This window comes from Polistes fuscatus, unplaced genomic scaffold (genome assembly GCF_010416935.1).
Source record: "Polistes fuscatus isolate 324 unplaced genomic scaffold, CU_Pfus_HIC Scaffold2, whole genome shotgun sequence".
NCBI classification, from domain to species: Eukaryota; Metazoa; Arthropoda; class Insecta; order Hymenoptera; family Vespidae; genus Polistes; species Polistes fuscatus.
The window spans coordinates 5,239,619-5,259,796 of record NW_025113096.1 but is presented as its reverse complement, the minus strand read 5'-3'; the positions used below and the strand labels follow the sequence as shown (position 1 = coordinate 5,259,796).

Here is a 20,178-nt window from a genome sequence, read left to right as displayed (position 1 = left end):
TCTCTTTAAATATAGAATTATTCTTTAAATCATTCAAACAATATTTAACGAGAATTAATTGTCTCCTTGTGTAATAACATATAATGTAAAATTTAATATTATATCTTACAACGTGATAAGTTAGAATTAAAATGCACCAGAACAATTTTTTTATATTTTTGTTTCATAAAAAATATAAATTTGTAAACAATTCATAATGATATTTGCGACCAGCGCACATTATAATTGAATGTCTTGTAACAGATAACTAAGACAACGTTATTTTATTATTTCTTGATTTCTTTTCATTAGCTTTTGACATTCATTTAATATCATTTACTCAACATCCAATTGCCTTGTCTCTTAAGATAGGAATTGACAATATCACAACGCAAGTGGACAGACAAGTCAGTTCATTATTTTATTTCATGTCTCTGCAATATGTACTGTATCGTATTAATTTGCTTTAAAAACATGTGTCATTGTTTATTATAATATATAAAAATATCGTAGAGTAAAATTTTATTATTTCAGATAATCTTTTCATAAAGAAATAAAAATTATTAGTTGATATGTAAAAAGAAATATTACAATGTGAAAAAAATATTCTCTGTTTAAATATGTGTATATTTTAAATAATATTATGTAAAAATATATTTCACCTTTATATAATCAAATTTAAGATTGTTGTTTTGATACAAGTAATTATGCAGAGATATGAAAAATATATTAATTGCAAGTAATAACTTACTTACAAATTAATATTAATGTGCTGATTTGACTGGCCAGTTGCGTTGATTACGGTTCATTTTCGCAAACTATCTTTACTACTTGCACGGCTGGTTGAAGCTGTGCTGGATTCACCTGGTCCACCAGCACCACCAGCATCTCCATTAATACTAGATCCAGCAAGTGATGCTGTCGGAGTTACAGAAGCAGAACGTCTTCGTACTTTTGTTAATGCTTTATCTAGTCTCTGTATAAATGCTTCAACGTCTGATCTTTTCATACCTAAAGCTGCAGCAACAGTTAGATATGGTACTGGGTAATTACTATTATGAGCACCCCACCCTAAAAATACGATTTTACAATATGAAAAGATGTTCTCAAACTCAAATAAAAAAGGTGATAATAATGATAACAACCTTCAAACTTGTGCGAGATAATGTGCTTAGAGTCTGTTGTAGTGATTACTCTAGTACCACTAACATTACGAAGGAACAACATCGAGCCTAGGGTTGTAACTTGCTTATTATCATGTTGATGACTTAAACACTGTAATGTCATTCCCATTGATATTGGATTTCCTTTCGTATCTAATAAACGTTCTCCATGTTTCGCTGCTATTTTTCCAAGTTCCTCTTTAAGATAGGCATACATTTCTTTACGTTCAGTAATAAGTTGTTTGTAACCTGCTATGCCAAGGCTTAATAATGTTATCATAACATCCATAGTAGAACTTGCACTTGCACGACCTGGATACATTTTTGATATACGACTCAAAATGTTTTTATCAAATGATCCAATTATTGCACCACCCACGGGTACAAGAAAATTTTTATCAGTGCTTTGAACAAATGCATCAACGCGACCCTTACGTGATGCCTCTTGTATGAGACGCATACATCTTGAACTCTGTAACCTTTTAACAATATAGTCAAATATACCTCATTCTTACCTGTATCAGAAATATTTAAAAATTGTTAAAAGAACATTCACTAAATTCTTACCCATAAGCATTATTCACTAAATGAGGTATATTATATTGTGTACACAAAATTGCAATTGAATCAACCGAGTCGCATGCTCTAGGTGCAAAGCAACTTGTTGTTGTTAATACACAAACTACACTTTCTCCAAGAGCTACCATTTGAGATTCGAGCATTTGTATATCTGTTTTTAATTCGTCACCAACTATTTGCATTTCAATGACTATAGGTTCTAAACCTGCTGTAATTATAGATTTGAAACTTGATTTTTGATCAATTCGAGGCCATAAAACATATTTTGCTCGTGGTCTATCTTGTTTGAGAGTCAGCATACATAATACTAAACTCATGCCTGTAGCCATAGGAGATAAGAAACAACCAGCTATACTTTTTACACCTACGAGTATACATAAATATATGTATAAATGTTTAATTCAATTTTCAACATATTCGATTTCTTTCTCTTACCCATATAGCGCAATACTTCCAATACCAGAGCATTTGTTAATTTATACATGAGACTACTACCAGCAGCTTTCGGTTGTACTTCTTCTAAATCACCTGATCTACCAATACCGTGTCCCATGCGAAAATGTCTCCTTGCTACAATATTCGATACAATTCTTGCTTCACGTTCTCCAACACTACAGTTAGAAGGAAAATTGTTGCTATCCATTTGGGATAGATCGGAAAGAAAAGCTTCTATTGTTGCGTCGTCCCATCCCTCTTCTGGCCATTGTCTCTATGTTTGATATAAAAATGTATGACATATATTTTTATTTATAAATAGAAATATATAATTATAAATATAATATTTGATATGTCTGTAAATAATACATACATGTTCGATAAAATGTCTTATATGGTTTTCGCGAATTTTCTTTGCATTTAAACCTTGTTGCACATACGTAGAAGGTATAAGCTTTTCTGCCAAACTGAATGCTTGATTATTCATTTTTCAGACTGGCTTAATATTCTTACTTTGCAAATATTATGTTGATCGATGTCTTAGTACACCATTGCTTGATAATTATTAAAAGAAATTGCAATGAATTATTAATGATATATTATAAAGAATAATATTTTACTTATAACTATTATCTTACGATAAGATCAACAAATATCGTGTATTTAACATTTATAATATTTACAAGAGTTTAAAGATGTGCGCAGAAAAACTATATTTATAATGCAACATAATTTCGCTTAACTTGAAACAAATTTCTGTCGAATGATAATATGAAACAAATAAAGATAATTAATTAAACTAATATCTAAAATAAAAGAAAATATATGAAAGTAGACACAATTTTTATTTAAAAAAATAACGTTTCAATGACAATGAACAAATAATAAAATTTCTTAACATAATATGGTATCCGTTACTGTAACGTAATGTTAGATTTTAGAATTATAGTAAAAAACATATTCCTAATATAAAAAGATATCTTATATACTATACGAATAAATAAAGAAGATGATTAATACAAAAAAATACAAATGTGATGCGTTAAAAAGAAATTTATTCAAAAATTTGTAACAAAATAGAAGTAACAGATCAACTTAATAAAGTGAACATTTGCATAGTACAAAACTGAATACTTATGTAAATATAAATGAAAGTGATAGTAATTAAGTGATAAAAAGTATGATGAATAAAATAGAGCGCATCATATGTCAGTAATAATAATGATAAATGTGTAGTACAAGGTTGGAACAAAACATACGATAAAATATGAGATAACGCACACACACACACACACATACACGTGAATATATTACAAAATCATAATGTATTTTTGATGAGGAAGAGTAAATAAAAAAAATGTTCTTTAACAAATGCTCTCCCTCTCTCTCATACAAACACACAGAAACATACATACACTTTTATTTCACATGTAGAGGAAGGTTATGTTATGTCACCACACTAATTGAGTTCCTCTAGGATGAAGAATACCAAATCATGATGAAAACCAAAAAAATAATAGAGTAGAAAAATAAAAAAATCATAAGAACTTAGAAATTGCAATGATCAAATTGTCACAAAAAATGTTCGTTAAATGCATTTATCAAAATATATTGAAGGAGTTAAAAATTCGACATAAAACAAATCACCGATTAAAAAGTGGGTTGGGCCGTGAGCCTAAAAGGGTCCGAGTTATTACACATCAGGTTTTCACTTTCGATAGAAAACATATCCCGATAATAATAAATCATATGACACCGAGATAAGTTCTCGAAAGAAAAAATATCGATTAGATTAAGGAATTAAAAATGTCGATAGAGAATTGGTCTACGTAAAGGCACGAAAGAGTTGTCAGAAGAAGGAGAACCAGAAGGCGGTAGTTCAAGACGGATTTGTAGGTTATGTTACGTCGAGGTCACCTAAATCGGATTAATTTTACGCAACAACGAAAGAATGCAACGTAATTGCTCGTGCACGGGATAGACGAAGTCTACGTTCCAATCGTGCTCAACACGATGAGTACTGTGGACGTGTTGAAGTTCGCGAAAATAGCGAAGTACGGGCTTTTACCTCGGATTTTGTCGTTCGGGCAACGGCGGACGGACGGTTTACACAGGGCGCTACGGACGAATTCGTCGTCCGTCGCCAAGGCGGGTCAAAGTGATCCGCGTGTTATCCGTGAATCGACCATCCGGCAGGTGCTTTCATTATTTTATTCATCATTAATATAAATATCGCTCTACCATTATTATTTTACAATTTTTTCATTTCGTCCATCGAATCGAAGAATGAGAAATGCGAGTCAAGTTCGATCTTCATCGATCGAGTTAACCATCTCAAGTATGTTTTATATTCTTTCCTACCTTTCTCTGTTATATTCGTTTTCCTTTCCCTTTTTTTTTATTTTTCCCCAATGTTCAAACGCGTCGTATTACTTCCTTAGGTTAGTACAATTAATTCGACCTTTGTTGTATCTCCGTCATCATCTATTACTCGTTTCTATTTTGTGAATTCTATTACGAGATCGATGATAAGATAGACAAAAAATAGCGCGCATATGCCGAAACAAATTGCGCGCGTAAATATGAAATTCTTTCTTTTTATCACGCAGATGTATATACATAACCAGTACACTGTGTTGGTTATTTTGATTTCGTACTTAAAACTCGCTACGGGGTATTTTTTATCGATCGACTTTTATAATATACATATATATTTTTATTAAATATAAGGATAATGCATTTTATAAAAAGATTGTCGAATCGATTCGATTCGATTAATCGATTATATCGTTTCGTTATTTATATATAAATCATATCAATAAGAATTTATTGATTTCGATTTAAATCAAATAAACATTTATCTAGGCTATACTCTTGTACTCTTATTGGTCAATAAATAAACGTAAGAATCGATTATTTCATCGTTCAAATGAATTTGATTTGTGCTAAAAAATATGCGTCTCCCCTTTGATTTTATTGCTTGAAAAAGGAGGATGATAAGATTTGGCGCGCACGTCAAATTCAGAAAATACGAATCAGGCTTAGTAACATTTGAAACTGTTCGATTGGCATACCTGCGTCGAGGTCAACACAGTTCAGTGAATTGACCTCAGTCTGCGGCAAATCTGCACGGTGCGTGGTCGTCAGTTGTTTTCTCGATATACATAACTATCGATGACAGGTTGGCGCCCGATAAATTCTATTTCGAAGTTGCCAAAAAGAACATTTTAAATCGTTCTGTGTTTTAATCTCAAATCAAACTGCATCCAACCAGAGATATCACTAGGTACGAATTTATTTTCTATTTACTCCGAGTAACGGTCTAAAGGAATGGCTGTTCACTATTTTCACGCTTTATGCGAAACAGACATAAAGATTAGAGATAATCGTATACTCTTTTTCATTTTCTTTTTCGTCTAATGAATTATCATCTATGTTTCTTGTTTATTTTTTTTTCATTAATTAATTATCGATTAATTTCAATTTAAATGTTTTTCTTTTTTTTTTTGTATCATCGTAACATATGATTCATACGCATTTCTTTGAACACGTAGACATTTTTATAAACGTTTATTTAAGATTGAATATCCTGTATTAATGATATTAAAATACTATGAAAAAGAAAAATGTTTTTTCTTTCAAATTCGGTTTAATCAGAAAGAGGAAATGCGTGTCAGGTTTTTAATAATCGATCGAATCCTACTACTTTGTCTCTGCATCCGATAAAGATGTCCAGTTACTGATCTTCTCTAATCGGCTTTATCTATGCAAATATCAAATTCCTTACTCTTGTCAACTATTAAAAATGAGATAATTATTTCTAAATAAGATAATTACGATTATAATTACATTCATTTTTATAAAAATATAAGGAAAAGAAAAGATTCTTAAAAGAAAAATAAGAACAGCAGAGTGCGTTGATTGATATATGTGTATTGCGAAATCTTGCAGCATTTATAAGAGTTTAGTTAACCTCACTCTTCCGGGTCTTATTGCAGAATAATTTGTATTTTTATATAATCAAAACACTCGCGTATAAGATAATACTTCGAAATAATATCGACAACAATTAATTAATCCCAAAACACACGGAATAAATAATCGTCGTTTATCAAATAAAAAATATCGCGCATTGATAAAAAAAAGAAACAATCCAAATTGGGAAAAGGTAAAATTAGTCAACGTACACACGTTGATTCTATTTTTGGTTCTTAACACTTTTACAGTTGATCATGGAACTGGAGAACTGTAATTCGCATGGTGATCATGGAAACGTATTCCCATCGACACCGCAAAATGATAATGACCCCTCGGGTCATAAGAAATGGTACCGGCAAGCCAGTCAAAGGTTAGTAAAGAATTTTATTAGCAAATGTCATCTAATCGCATCTATCTAATGACGCGACTAAACATGACGATTTTTCTTCTTATTTTTCTCTCATATTCTCTTTCCCTGACACAAATGAGATACGACCTGTTTTAATAGAAATATTATTTCATTCACAATGGGATTATTGAATACGTATATACACGAGTTTCGTTCAACTTTATGTGATATTTTATCTTTTCGTATCATCGATAATAATTTAAGAAGAACACATTACGAAAGAATAAGGAAAGTATGTCGCAACGTGATCCAAATTTGCTGCATTGCACCTTCTTCCTTTGTATAACATCCGTTCGTGCACGCACGCGCGCGCGTCTACATACACATATACAAACGCATACACACATCGCGCGATACGGAAAAAACTTTACAATAAAACAAAGAAGCAAGGTCATGGTCGTATCGTTAAGCACGATTAATAGTCGATAACGAACGTTTAATAAAAATATTTTCTTTTTTTCTTTTTTTAAATCAACAAATTATTTCATTTTTAAATTCAACATACCGATTTATCGGATGTATTTATTGATGTATTTTTACTAGTATTTATTGAAGTGTTTATAATAAAGCAATCCAATTTTTGGATAGAATCGATTGCTCTCATCGATTATGTACAATTCGATATTTTACGATATCCGTTGTGGTTTCGTTCATAACTCGTACTCTTTCTCTCTCTCTCTCTCTCTCTCTTTCCTTTTAAATCAAGAAGGAGAAACCCAGATCAAATATATTTCTGGAAAAGCGTGCAACTCGTTAAAAGAACGAAGATCTTACTCGGTCCTCCGAGATAAAACGAATTTATAAGTTTCCACACCATTATTATCCGAAACCAGTTTATTATATTATTCTCCTCGATTAGGTATAATATTTTTCCTTGCATTTTCCTTCTCTCATCGTTTCTTTTTTCTTTTTATTTTTTACAAATTTGATTAAATATTCCTTATCATTTTTCGTTCATCCTTTGTTATAGTCCCATCGTTCCGCGTCTTCTTTTTTTTTTTTATCTTTATTTGCAAAACACACGATTAAACGTACGATCGTTACGAAGATTGCATTATCGTCATTGTTTTCTGCCTGGCAAAGAATAATAAGATTATTTACAAATGATAACTTGACACAAATTAAACGAGTCTTTACTCGATACTTTTCGAATATTGCAATCAAAATAAAGTCAAATGAAATATAGGATTCTGCGGGAGGTCTCTCTTATCGCGTTTGTTTACTTGCAAGAACTGAAATTGTGTAATAAGCAATGTGTATGTATATATATATATTTATGTACATACATGGGTAAGTTGAAAAGTTGTTAGCCTGAAGAAGAGAAACCATATTTTTCCGGTCAAACTTGCTCTTTTATTAAAACAAAACGAAAAATAATTTTTCGTTGAGGCTTACAACTTTTTAACCCATTCGCATATTTATTTGTTTCGAAATTGTATTGTTGTATATAAATTATTTATTAATAATTATGTATATTTTAAAATTTCATTTATCTTAAGAGAATATGTTTTTATCTTTCTCGTGTGTATTTTAATTAGCATACGAAAATAAGCACTGCTGTTAAAATATGCAACACTTCATCGTTCTTTCTTCTTCGTCAATCTTTTTTATTTCTTTTTTGTTCTCTACTTCTTTCTTTCTTATCATCGCATGAATGACCTTTGGCGATCCACGAAGTGTCCACGCTTATCGTAATCATTTATTTTCATTTATTATAGTCTCCCACTTCTTGTTTGTTCGTTCATTTGAAAAATTTGTTATCGAAGATTCACGATCATCGATATTCATTATTCAGTCGTTTGCCTAACCGATCAGATCGCACATATGGGTGTAACTTTAATTATTAGAAAGAATTAAGAATTAAATCCGTATATTTGTTCATTTTTATTTTTTTAATTGTTGTTCTATTCGCGTAAAGTGAATAATCTGTGTTCATTATATTGTATTATGAATCAACAAAATATTGATTCAGTAATTAAATCGCCCTATAGTGTTGGTAATTATTTCATTTTTCAATAATATCGAGATTATTCTTCTCTTAATCTTATTATTAATCTTTACATCTTTTGTTTATACAAGGGAGGGATTGAAAAGTCTTGAGCTTCAATAAAAAAAAAAAGCTTGTATCTTTTCAAAAAAATAAAAATGAGTTTGATTGAGCAAAAAAAATGTTCAGTACTTTTCAACCCACTCTCACGTATATTTTTATATATATTTATTTATTCATGCAGTTACAAAGTTTGTTAATAAATTTTGATAAAGTGAACAAATATGAAAAAAAAAGAAAAAAAAATATATTTTTATATAATATATTTGCGCGCACGCACACACACGAAAGGTTCATTAAAAAATGAAAATAATTTTACGGAGTAGGCAGGAGGATACGATTTCCCCAAGATGAGACAATCTTCCCGGAGGAATCACTTCACAGGAACATTCTTGGCTTTAACTTTTCTCGCACGGTCGGCTTGAACAGAAACGATAGTAGCGAGAATGATCTGGAAAGTTATAATGAAGGAACGCAAGGGACGTGGAGTGATAAGAGGGAACTCGGTCACAGGTAAAGGTCAATCGGTTAGTTTTGTGAATGACGAGTAAAATGTCGTGTGGTGGAAGAAGAAATGAAAGAAAATGAAAAAGTCGCGAATGAGATGAACGAGATATAGGTACGAGGGGGGTGGGGGGAGGAAAAAAAGGAACAATGCATAATCAATCGATTAAAAATAAATTTAATACAATTTTCTAAATTTGCGTTTATCATCTCGTACAACAAATATCCGATAATCATTAGGATAACAATGAATATTCGAATTACTTACTATTTCGAAGATCAATAAAGAAAAAACGTCATAGTTCTTGTCTTTATGCAAATCACTGTTTAATTGAGAACTGCATAATGCATAATCGCGTGAAACTTCATTGATAGCGCGTAACACGCTCTCGTTGATCATCGTGATTTATTTCAGAAGATTACCAATGACGTTTACAAATTTGTCCCTTTTTTGTCGCCAAATGGCGTAAAGCCATGTTCACAAATCCACAAAGGTATTTAACAGATGGAAAAGATTAAAAGGACTAATAAGCGATGAAATATCAAAATGTTCAGCCAAATTCGTATGACTTACTTACTTCTATCCTAATATTGCCGATGAATTTTGTTATCCGGCCAAGAGTCTGTCACAATACTGTTTGAAGATGCATTGGGATGTACTTCGTATGTTCGATAAACTATTTCTATTAAATATCCAGCCGATATCTGTTTTTTAAACGTTTCAATTTCTTCTTAGTTTTATCTCTCATGAAAATATTTCCACGAGATTATGTAGAGTTTATTATCAATCGTTTTTCGTGTTCATTTTGATAAGAACGAAGTGTGACGTAATCGTAGATGACGACGACGACGACGACGATGATAAAATTAAATTTTGTCCATTGTTAAAAATTATAAACACGCGTTCATTTGAGAATGAATATTAATCTTAACTTTCTATACAATTGAAATCTTTCTCACTTAATTCAGATTGGTAAATTTCTATAAAAATTTGTAAATTGATCGTATACGTGCCATTAGTCACATGAATCACCTTTCTAGGAAGACCTTTCAATAGTATCGCGACTGATTATATTCTCGTATGTGTAATCATAAAGGATTCTGACTCTCACGGTACTTGAGTACACTTACGATTCAAATCCAACCGACTTTGTTCTGTCGTTCATTTAATTTCTTTTTTTTTCTTTTCCTTTCTTTTCGATAGTGCTTTGACCGCCTACGCAAAATGACGATGTGAACCAGTTTATGCTTTTACTCGTGAAGAAATATACACGATGACATTGACGATCCATTCCAATTAAATTTTCTACTTTATATTTAGAAAATGTTGCATTCATTCCAAGATCTTTAAAATACTGTTCTGCATCTACCTACTTAAATACCGTTTCGGTATTAGATCGAATAATAAAAGATTCGAAAAGCTCGTATATTCCCTCGTGAAAAGACACACGTATAAACAAGATTATTCATGGTCAACAGATAACGGAATACAATTCGTAACCGTAGCTTTTAATTTCATCATCATTTCTCTTTTTCTCTTAGAGATCTATCAAAAATATAAATAAATATATGTGTATATATAAATTTTCGAGAAAGATAGAAGTACGCTAAATTCAAAGTTCATTTTCTTTTAAACTATCAAACAGAATTCTGTCTACTCTTTTTTTTATCTTTTCCAATTTACATATAACAAATCTTTCATTGTTAATTTTGTCCGTTATCGTAATCTTTTATTTTAATAATATTTGAAAAGTAATTATCCCTGATTTATAGTTGATAATTAAATACATTAAGAAAAAATAAATGAAAACAAATAAGACAATTATTCTATCACGATCTAAAAACATAATATTAGGTAAGAAAGATCAATTGGAAAATTTTCCTTTGGTTTATTTGTTTTCTTTTTAACTATCTTAGGAATAAGAAACATGCAATCGTGACGTGCTAGGATCGGCACTAGTTATAATCGAGAAAGACACGAATGTTTATACCAATATAACAAACAATTACTTTGATTGTGTTTAATCATATACGGAATGTGTCAAGAATTTGTAAATAATTTCTCAAATAAATTATTCCTATTTTATTTTATACTTTTTTTTTTTTCAATTGTTAACGAAATTTTAAAATCGTGGGTAGGAGAAAATAAAAAAAGGAAGTATGCTATCAATATTTTACAAATTATTTCAGAAATTGACTCGCTCTGTAAAAATATTTTATGATTGAGTTATTATTGAGTTATTTCGCGGAAAAAAAAAGATAGATAAATAGAGAGAGAAAGAGAGAGAGAGAGAGAGAGAGAGAGAGAGAATACGGAATGAGTCAAGAATTTGTAAATAATTTCTTAAATAAATTATTCCTTTTTTATTTTATAGTTTTTTTTCTGAGATACTTTAACTCAATCATCTTTCTCGTCAAATTGTTAACGAAGTTTTAAAATCGTGGGTAGGAGAAAATAAAAAAAGGAAGTATGCGATTAATTTTACAAATTATTTCAGAAATTGACTCGCTCTATACAAATATTTTATGATTGAGTTATTATTGAGTTATTTCGCGGAAAAGAGAGAGAGAGAGAGAGAGAGAGAGAGAGAAGTAGAAAAAAAGGAGGAAAGAAATAAAATGGAAGGAAGGATAAATAAATTTCATGAGTTGCAGCGAAAGTGTATAATTTCCGTTCGTGACACGAACAAGTCTTGCATCCTCTTGTATAGTGCTTGACCGACTTATTCAAAAGTCGATACCTCAAACTAGCACGTTCAAGGCGTAGGTGCCCTAATCATACCTTAGTAATTAAAGAGTCTTTTCAAGGTCTAACACACCGAAATAAAAGCCATTATAAAAATTATCTTTAACCGGAAGAAATGTATTATAAAAGTTAATGACTCTCGTTTTTCAAGTTTAATTTCTTATTTTTTTTTTTTTTTATTCTTTCTTCGTCTTTCTATTCGTAAAATGAAAAATGGATGGAATCGTTTATCCGAAAAAGAATAATTTTTAGTACAACCGATCGTGTTGTAAAGATATCGCGTTCAAATTCTACGTAATTATATTTATAATGATTCACGTTCGATAATCGTTTTATGAAATTTCTAGAACAATTATGAAATTAAAAAATAAAAAGACTATTCTTCGAAAATCGTATCAATTTATATTTCTTGAAAATTTCATACTTATCATTTTACAATAGGAAACTTTCCAAACTTCTCTTTTGATAGAGACAACGAATGGAAAATATGTATTTTATATAAAATAGTTTAATTATACGTAACATTAGTCGACTAATATCGTTGGAATAAAACATAGGATAAAATATATTCGATTGGTTTACAAATAAATAAAATCACCAAAGAAAAATAATTATATTCCATAACATATTAATGCAAATTTACATTAGTTGATTGCTATATCCAACTTATTCCATGGAATATGAGAGAATATGAGAAAGGTTTCGATAATTCGTTTAAAATGTAAACATTGGTTAAATTTTATAAATATATATATTTTTTGTTTTTCTATTTGTATATTATAAGCTCTCTGTAAGTGCTTAAGTATCGTTTTATATCGTTAAATCGAATGATAAATATAGTCTAAAAGTCAAATGAAAAGTAATAATAATAATAATTTATTAGGAATATATATATATTATATGTGAAATATATATTATATGTAAATCAAATGAAATAATTTCGATGAAATTTTGATGTTACAATTATTCTACTTATACCTTAAGGAGAACGATATTAAACGATTAACAATAAAAGATAAAACGAGGATTATTATCGTTTGAAAAATGACTATTAAGGACATTAAACAGCAAATAATTTTAAACATTTTAATATTATTTTACAAAATTCTTCTCGATCGTTCTCTCATAATATATTTATACGAGTAATAAAATTGTTATTAATTAAAAAATTATCCAAGGTTGATAAGAAATAATTAATACGATTTGAATGCGTAATGTGTACGTGTAAATGCGTGTATATGAAAGAAGTAGGATGTGAAATAAAATGAGGAAGACATATATATATATGAAATGTTCTGTTGATTAGAGAGAATAAAAGAAAAGTTTACATCCGGAAGACGATGAATTAAGTTTCATCGTAGTGTATTAACCGTATCGTCAAACCCAGTGGGGATCAGTCGAGGTTTGATCATCGAGCGGAGTGCACGTTTTCTTCCTGACTTTTCAACGACGTATTAAATACTATACACCTTAGTCGTTTATGCGTGTCACTTCGATCGGTTGCGTCTTTAAATCCCACGCGAGTCACCAAAATTTCGCTGAATCCGTCGTTTAACTCTCTCTCTCTCTCTCTCTCTCTCTCTTCACTATTTTTTGGTTTGTGTCAACGTTTTTATTTACATACCTTCCTTCAATCGATTGGTGGTAACGTAGAAGAGAAACAATTTTTATATTTATTTTTATTTATTATTAACGTGTATTCTTCTTTTTATTTTTTTTATTTAATTTGAATGGTTCATTCCATGCGAATCATTTCTTTTTAAATTGTTTGCACAAAATTCATTCATTGCATCGAAATTTTGCTCATAGATTGGATTTAGGTCTTTAATTGTTTTATTTTCATTTATATTATAATAATTATATCCTTATTTGTCTTCCCTCTTATCTTTTTCTATTTTTTTTTCTTCTTTCTTTCTATTCGTTTTCATTGTAATCGCAATAAACGATAGATAGCAGGGGAAAACGAATAAATTAACATTTCCTGTAATATCACGAACACGTGGTATGTATCTAGTAAGAATGATTAAAAAGGAAAATCAATTTCGCGAATATTTTGTTGTCTTTACATTGATTCTTATCTCTATTTGCACGTAATTAAGACGAGTAATAATTCGAAAGGTAATTAGAAAATAAAAAATGATGTAGTATAATATTGAAAAAAACAATAATTATTATTATTATATTATAAAATTAATGATCTCTTTGCCACATTATTTCGTCTATATAAATTGTTACGTGTATTTTCAAGATCTTTTTGTTTTTATTTGTTTTGTTTTTCAATGAATACCTACGTTGCATTGACTTGAACAATTATCGTTAGTTAACAAATATATCTCTCACGTTTTTCATACAGGTGATTTATGTCATAATCATCATAATACTCTTGAATATTATGAAAACGTTTTAGAAAATATATTTTTCTTTTTTTTTGCTGCTTTCGATCATCGTTTCTCTTTTTCCAACTTATAATTTCTTTAATAACGCACCTCCTTCTGTTGCTTCTTTCTCAATTAAGGTTGTTAGGTATTCTCTGCAAAAAAAAAAAGAAAAAGAAATAACGCTTACCAAACATAATTCTTAATCGATTTCAACGAAACAATATCTCATTGGAAAGATTTTTTAAATTGGAAAACGCGTTTCCTCGTTTGAATCTTGCTTATCTTTCAAATGAGATCACCGTCGTAATTTCTTCATAATCGATTAGAAATTATTTTCTAACTCGTCGATTATTTTCTTTCTTGCGTATCGAGGAACAACCTTGACGATTTCTTTTCTTTTATTTTTTTTCTTTTTTTTGTTCTTTTTCTTTTTGTTATTTCTTTGATCTAACCAAAATATGGTAAGTTCTAACGACTAAGCGTTTCGTTATATAATTAATTTACATCTTGTTCTCTTGTCGATCAATTGAAACGAAAAATCTACGGCGCGTTATGTGTTTATTAATTGTAAAAAAGAAAGATCATTATAACACAACCAGTTTGAATGTTATCGAATATCTGGATTAATTACTAGTTTGTTTGTTTTTCTTTTTATTCGCATTGATCGAGCTTTATTTATCGGTAATGCGATAGAATCTAAGGGAATCTTAGATTAAGTTTTTGCAGTTTCATTTTGAAAAAAAGATATCACGATTATATATATATATATTCTGAAATTAATTAATTTATTTGTTGCGCGGTATTTCTATTTTTGACACTAAAAAAATCTTTCGATAGAATAATTTTCATAAGAAATTGAATAATAATTGAATGAAATTGATTTATGTAACAGAAAGAATGCGACATTGATATGATATTGTGAAAAATGTGGTTAGAAAGTATAAGCAAGTGTTCGGTACCACAAACAGGTATCCCTAATCATGGACGACAAAATCAAACCGAGTAAGTCACCCGTTAGAATTATTCGTATTCAAGAAAATTTCACATTTACGTTCGTAAGATCATTAGAAACACACGCATTGTCTCATAGCGATACCGATCATAGATGTTTATGAAAAATAAATGAAAGAAATAATAGAAAAAAAAAATATTTGTGTTCAATGAATTTAACAAACATTAAATTCGATCAATTTATATCATTGCCAAATTTTAATTATGTAATCGTTTTAATCGAATCGTATCATTCTCGTTCACGTTTCAAATTAATTCGGTGTTTAATAATAATCGTCAAGATATTTAACGATACTTTTAAACATGGGGAGCATAAGTAGCAACGACAAATCACCGCGGCAAATGAGCGATTCTGATTTTACTAGATATCCAACCATCAGTATGCATGAAGCTGATACATCTGATCGAGTAGAGAGTTTGGGGACTAATAGCAAGATGGCTAGAAAAATTGCTGCAAATAGGTCAGAAATATCAATATGGATTAACGAGAATGATATTAAAAAAAAAGGAAAAAAAAAATAAATTAAAGAATAAAAATGTTAAGGAAACATAGCCAACGATTTGTCAGACAATGAAATAATTTGAACAAATCAATTTCTTTGTTACAGGATCTTTGTTAATCGCAGTCTCCATTTAGAAAATATTAAATTTTATGGATTTGATATGGATTATACATTGGCGGGTTAGTATTTTTAAAAACAATAAAAAAACGAACGATCAAAATCTCACGTATTAATTAATATTTTTTTTTGTAGAATATAAATCACCGCAATACGAGCAGCTTGGATTTAATCTTTTAAAAGATCGTTTAGTATCTTTGGGATATCCACGAGAAATAAAAGCGTTTGAATATGATCCGAGTTTCCCGGTACGAGGCCTATGGTTTGATACTCTTTATGGAAACTTATTGAAGGTTGATGCCTATGGAAATATTTTGGTCTGTGTGCACGGATTTGAATTTTTAAAACAGTGAGTACAAATGAGTATAAAAAAATATATTCTAATGTAGTATTATTAGTAATATTACGATTATTATTATTATTATTATTATTATTATTATTATTATTATTATTATTATAATTAATTCATTTGTATTTGTACGATCTCTTTTAGCTCACAAGTTTATGAATTATATCCGAATAAATTCTTACAATTGGACGAATCAAGAGTATACGTTTTGAATACGCTTTTTAATTTGCCGGAAACATATTTCTTAGCATGCCTAATAGATTTCTTCACAAATTCACCGCAATATACTCGAGAAAAAACAGGTGTTAAGGAAGGTGAACTTACTATGAGTTTTAAAAGCATTTTCCAAGATGTAAGAAATGCAGTTGATTGGATTCACTTGCATGGGGATTTGAAAAGTAAGACTATAGAGAACTTGGACGAATATGTCAAAAAAGATGAACGATTACCAATGTTTCTTACGCGTATTAGAGAAAGTGGTGCTAAATTATTTTTATTGACAAATAGCGATTATGTTTTTACCGATAAAATAATGACCTATTTGTTTGATTTTTCACACGGTGCAAGGGTACGTTATTCATTTTTATTTCATAAAAATATTATAGAAAAATGAGTATAATTATTAATTACTTTAATATACATATATATATATATATTTTTTTGCAGCCTGACGAACCACACCGAAATTGGAAAACATATTTCGACACTATTGTTGTTGATGCCAGGAAACCATTGTTTTTTGGAGAAGGTACGATCTTAAGACAGGTAGATACTAAAACTGGTGCTTTAAAACTTGGAACACATAAAGGTCCTCTTCATACTGGTAAGTTGAATTTTGTTTGCTATCATAAAGTCATATATGTAATTTATTCTAATATAATATATACATGTGCAATTTATTCAAATATTATTTTATATTATAGGTGAAGTTTATTCGGGAGGATCCTGCGATGTTTTTACCGAATTAATAGGTGCAAAAGGCAAAGATGTATTATACGTCGGTGATCACATATTTGGTGATATTTTAAAAAGTAAAAAAATTCGAGGATGGAGAACATTTTTGATAGTGCCAGAATTAGTTCAAGAATTACATGTATGGACAGACAAATGTCAATTGTTTGCCGAATTGCAAAATTTAGATGTAATGTTAGGGGAAATGTACAAGTAAATATAATTAATACATTTTTCTTTCTTTTAGTATTATTTAAATACTAAAATAATATTTATAAAAGAAAAAAAAACATAATATTTTGAAGTATTCAAATTTATTTACGTTGTGTATATTTTGTCCGTTTTAGAAATTTAGATAGTAGCACAAAGGAAAAGCCCGATATATCGAAACTTCGTACTTCCATAAGAGATGTCACGCACAAAATGGATTTAGCATACGGTATGATGGGATCATTGTTTCGTAGTGGAAGTAGGCAGACATTTTTCAGTAGTCAAGTAGTGAGGTATGCAGATTTGTATGCCGCAACTTTCCTTAATCTGATTTACTATCCATTTTCGTATATGTTTAGAGCACCTTCTATGCTGGTAAGTATTAATTCAATATTTTTATTTAAATATTAAAATTGTGATAATTAATATACAAATTCGAATTTTATTTTTATTATTATTATTTTAAGATGCCACACGAAAGTACAGTTGCTCACGAACAAAGATTTGTAATGGAAACACCTATGATCAGTCGATCAAGAACATTTAAACTTTCCGAAGAAGAAGAAGAACAAAATCGGCCGACTGCTGTAAATATTAAAACGTTAAATTGTTATATATGATCCTATAAAAAAAAAAATAATTACTACGTTTCAAATTGTTTTATCTTTTTGTAGAAAGCTGTGTACGTGGATCACTTAAATAGTCAAATTCCACATGCAAGACCTGAAACACCGCGTAATGTGACACATACGCATGACGAAGACTGCAGTGATGAGGATAGCGATTCTCAGAAGCAAGGGAACAGTACTAAAGCATCTACAAAAAATTTTAACTGTAATTAATTTATTATAATAACTAGTTGTTTCTTAAGTTGGTTAAAAACAAAAATTATTGAATCTAATTTAATACAAACTGTTGATTTGTTACGATTTATAATATTAGGCCAGAATGCTGCTTAGTTTACTTTCAAAGTAAAAAATTCAATTGTGCTTATATATATATATATAAATATGTTTTGATAATGCTTTCTATGTTTTCAATTGACTGTTACATATCTTGTAATCTAACAAGTTTTATATGCATTATAGAAAGCTTCATAATTCATTTTTATAATGTCAATAAAAACTGTACTTGAACAGTTTTAACTTATAACCATATTATATGTTAGATAAAGAAAATGGCTATGGATTATCATAGTATTGAAAAAAGTGTATAACACACACAATACTTTGTTATATCATTTACAATATAGTAACATTTGAACATAATGTAAATGATAGATTGTAACATATTATTTGTTAAATATGTGAAGTTATTTATTATAGATTTTTCATATACCAATTTTTGGAATTTAAAACAGTAATATGTAAAAATGAATAGAATACGATACATGCAAGACAGATGTAGTTAATTATAATGTACACATAATATATGTACATCACAAAAATTATATATACATATATAATATGTGTGAAACATTAACATGCAATCTCAAATTTATATTTATTTCAAGAATATGCGAAGGCCATGGGCTTTATGTAATAAGATTTATGAAACATTGCTATTATTACTATCATTATTATTATTATTTACGAATTTAGATAAATATATATTAGAATTTACATATTTATAACAGATTATTTTCGCACAACAGATGCATATTTATATATATTTAAATATATATCTAATTTGTGTTATTTTATTAAGAAACATTGCTGAATTTGTGAAATATGTTTTATATTTATTTCTTATTCAGTAATAATACTAATCGGATGTTTATCAAAGCTAAAGCTGAATATTAATTGTACGCAAAAAGTTGATAGGATAAGGTTGATCATTAGATTAGCATTTTTACACGAGAAATTTAGCTGAGAAAGTTTATTAATACATAAAGGTTATGGTTAAATATCTAAGGATAAAATAATAGCTAAAAGCAAATTTAAAATGAGATTATCATATTATTATAATAATAATAATAATAATACTTTTATCGTCCGAGTTCTTAAATTATACAAACTGCATAAAACTTTTTCGATATACATCTATTTAGTTAGAAAAGAATCTTGTTAAAAAAATGATCAAAACGTTTCTATACGTTATTAAATAGAATAATAATACGGATTTTGATAAAAACTTTACATTCGTAATAGTATGACAATATTAATCGTGCGTATAATGATAAGTAACTATTCAAATTTCATGCAGTTTGGAATTAGTGTTAATATTGACGATTAAAGATCTCTTCCATAATTGACATTAGAATGCAATTAACATTAATTTAACTAAATAGTCAATTCAACAAATCAAGTGTTATATGTAATTGCAAGAGTTTCATATTATATAAATTGAAAAAAATAAATAAAATAAAATAAAAATGTGAAATGGAATGTTAACCCAAAAAAAAGGAAAAAATAAATAAAAAAAAAAAAAAGAAATTGTGTAAAATAATTCATAAAGTAATAGAATAGGAGGACAATTTTTGTAATAACTTCGCACAATAATAGCAGTTAAATAATGTCTTATTGAATGAAGTAATTAATGAAAATATGTGATTTTCAACTGGATAAGTTATAAATAATTGTATTGTATCGTATTGTATAATTAAAGATTACATTTTTAATAAAGGCCATAGTAATATACGTCTACACGTGTATTATACAAATTTATCAAATATTAAAAGTATTTAAATATGATGCAATTTTTGTTTTCTTTTTTTTATATTGTTTAATTATGCATACATTTTTAACTTTCTATACCTACTTTCAATAATCACTGCAATTACATCATGCTAGAGAAAGAGAGAGAGAGGGAGAGAGAAA

General features: G+C 28.9%; 2 protein-coding genes and 1 long non-coding RNA gene across 13 annotated transcripts; 1 reads left to right on the top strand and 2 right to left on the bottom strand.

The window, feature by feature from the left end:
- Positions 1 to 587: 587 nt before the first annotated feature.
- Positions 588 to 4,824, bottom strand: LOC122516928 (O-phosphoseryl-tRNA(Sec) selenium transferase). Of its 3 annotated transcripts, none has more exons than XM_043635171.1 (6): positions 4,518 to 4,824; positions 2,530 to 2,710; positions 2,157 to 2,430; positions 1,710 to 2,085; positions 1,125 to 1,621; positions 588 to 1,050 (listed from the first exon to the last, which is right to left on the bottom strand). In XM_043635171.1, exons 2-6 carry the CDS (start codon positions 2,641 to 2,643, stop codon positions 785 to 787), a joined length of 1,527 nt encoding a protein of 508 aa, XP_043491106.1. In that variant the 5' UTR covers positions 2,644 to 2,710; positions 4,518 to 4,824; the 3' UTR covers positions 588 to 784. The 3 variants fall into 3 exon arrangements, with proteins under 3 accessions (XP_043491106.1, XP_043491107.1, XP_043491108.1); XM_043635172.1 differs by lacking the exon at positions 4,518 to 4,824 and adding an exon at positions 4,225 to 4,313; XM_043635173.1 differs by lacking the exon at positions 4,518 to 4,824 and adding an exon at positions 3,804 to 3,890.
- On the top strand, positions 4,170 to 19,734 carry LOC122516926 (cytosolic purine 5'-nucleotidase). 9 transcript variants are annotated; one of them, XM_043635167.1, is made up of 12 exons: positions 13,220 to 13,484; positions 14,356 to 14,679; positions 15,111 to 15,220; positions 15,595 to 15,690; positions 15,838 to 15,911; positions 15,985 to 16,198; positions 16,343 to 16,766; positions 16,865 to 17,021; positions 17,122 to 17,362; positions 17,497 to 17,734; positions 17,827 to 17,946; positions 18,034 to 19,734. In XM_043635167.1, exons 3-12 carry the CDS (start codon positions 15,144 to 15,146, stop codon positions 18,199 to 18,201), a joined length of 1,809 nt encoding a protein of 602 aa, XP_043491102.1. In that variant the 5' UTR covers positions 13,220 to 13,484; positions 14,356 to 14,679; positions 15,111 to 15,143; the 3' UTR covers positions 18,202 to 19,734. The 9 variants fall into 9 exon arrangements, with proteins under 9 accessions (XP_043491096.1, XP_043491097.1, XP_043491100.1 ...); XM_043635161.1 differs by lacking the exons at positions 13,220 to 13,484; positions 14,356 to 14,679; positions 15,111 to 15,220 and adding exons at positions 4,170 to 4,352; positions 6,383 to 6,504; XM_043635165.1 differs by lacking the exons at positions 13,220 to 13,484; positions 14,356 to 14,679; positions 15,111 to 15,220 and adding exons at positions 5,247 to 5,442; positions 6,383 to 6,504.
- Positions 7,553 to 7,947, bottom strand: LOC122516935. Its single transcript, XR_006303692.1, has 2 exons — positions 7,830 to 7,947; positions 7,553 to 7,617 (listed from the first exon to the last, which is right to left on the bottom strand). It is a non-coding gene; the product is annotated as an uncharacterized LOC122516935 (long non-coding RNA).
- Positions 19,735 to 20,178: the final 444 nt, after the last annotated feature.

Coding starts and splice junctions, on each gene's coding strand:
- LOC122516926 (XM_043635161.1), top strand. CDS start 4,170: ATGAGTACTGTGGACGTGTTGAAGTTCGCGAAAATAGCGAAGTACGGG. Junction 6,505..15,594: donor TACCGGCAAGCCAGTCAAAG/GTTAGTAAAGAA, acceptor TGATTTTACTAG/ATATCCAACCATCAGTATGC. Junction 17,022..17,121: donor TAAAGGTCCTCTTCATACTG/GTAAGTTGAATT, acceptor TTTATATTATAG/GTGAAGTTTATTCGGGAGGA.
- LOC122516928 (XM_043635171.1), bottom strand. CDS start 2,643: ATGAATAATCAAGCATTCAGTTTGGCAGAAAAGCTTATACCTTCTACG. Junction 2,431..2,529: donor TAAGACATTTTATCGAACAT/GTATGTATTATT, acceptor TATCAAACATAG/AGACAATGGCCAGAAGAGGG. Junction 2,086..2,156: donor GGAAGTATTGCGCTATATGG/GTAAGAGAAAGA, acceptor GTATACTCGTAG/GTGTAAAAAGTATAGCTGGT.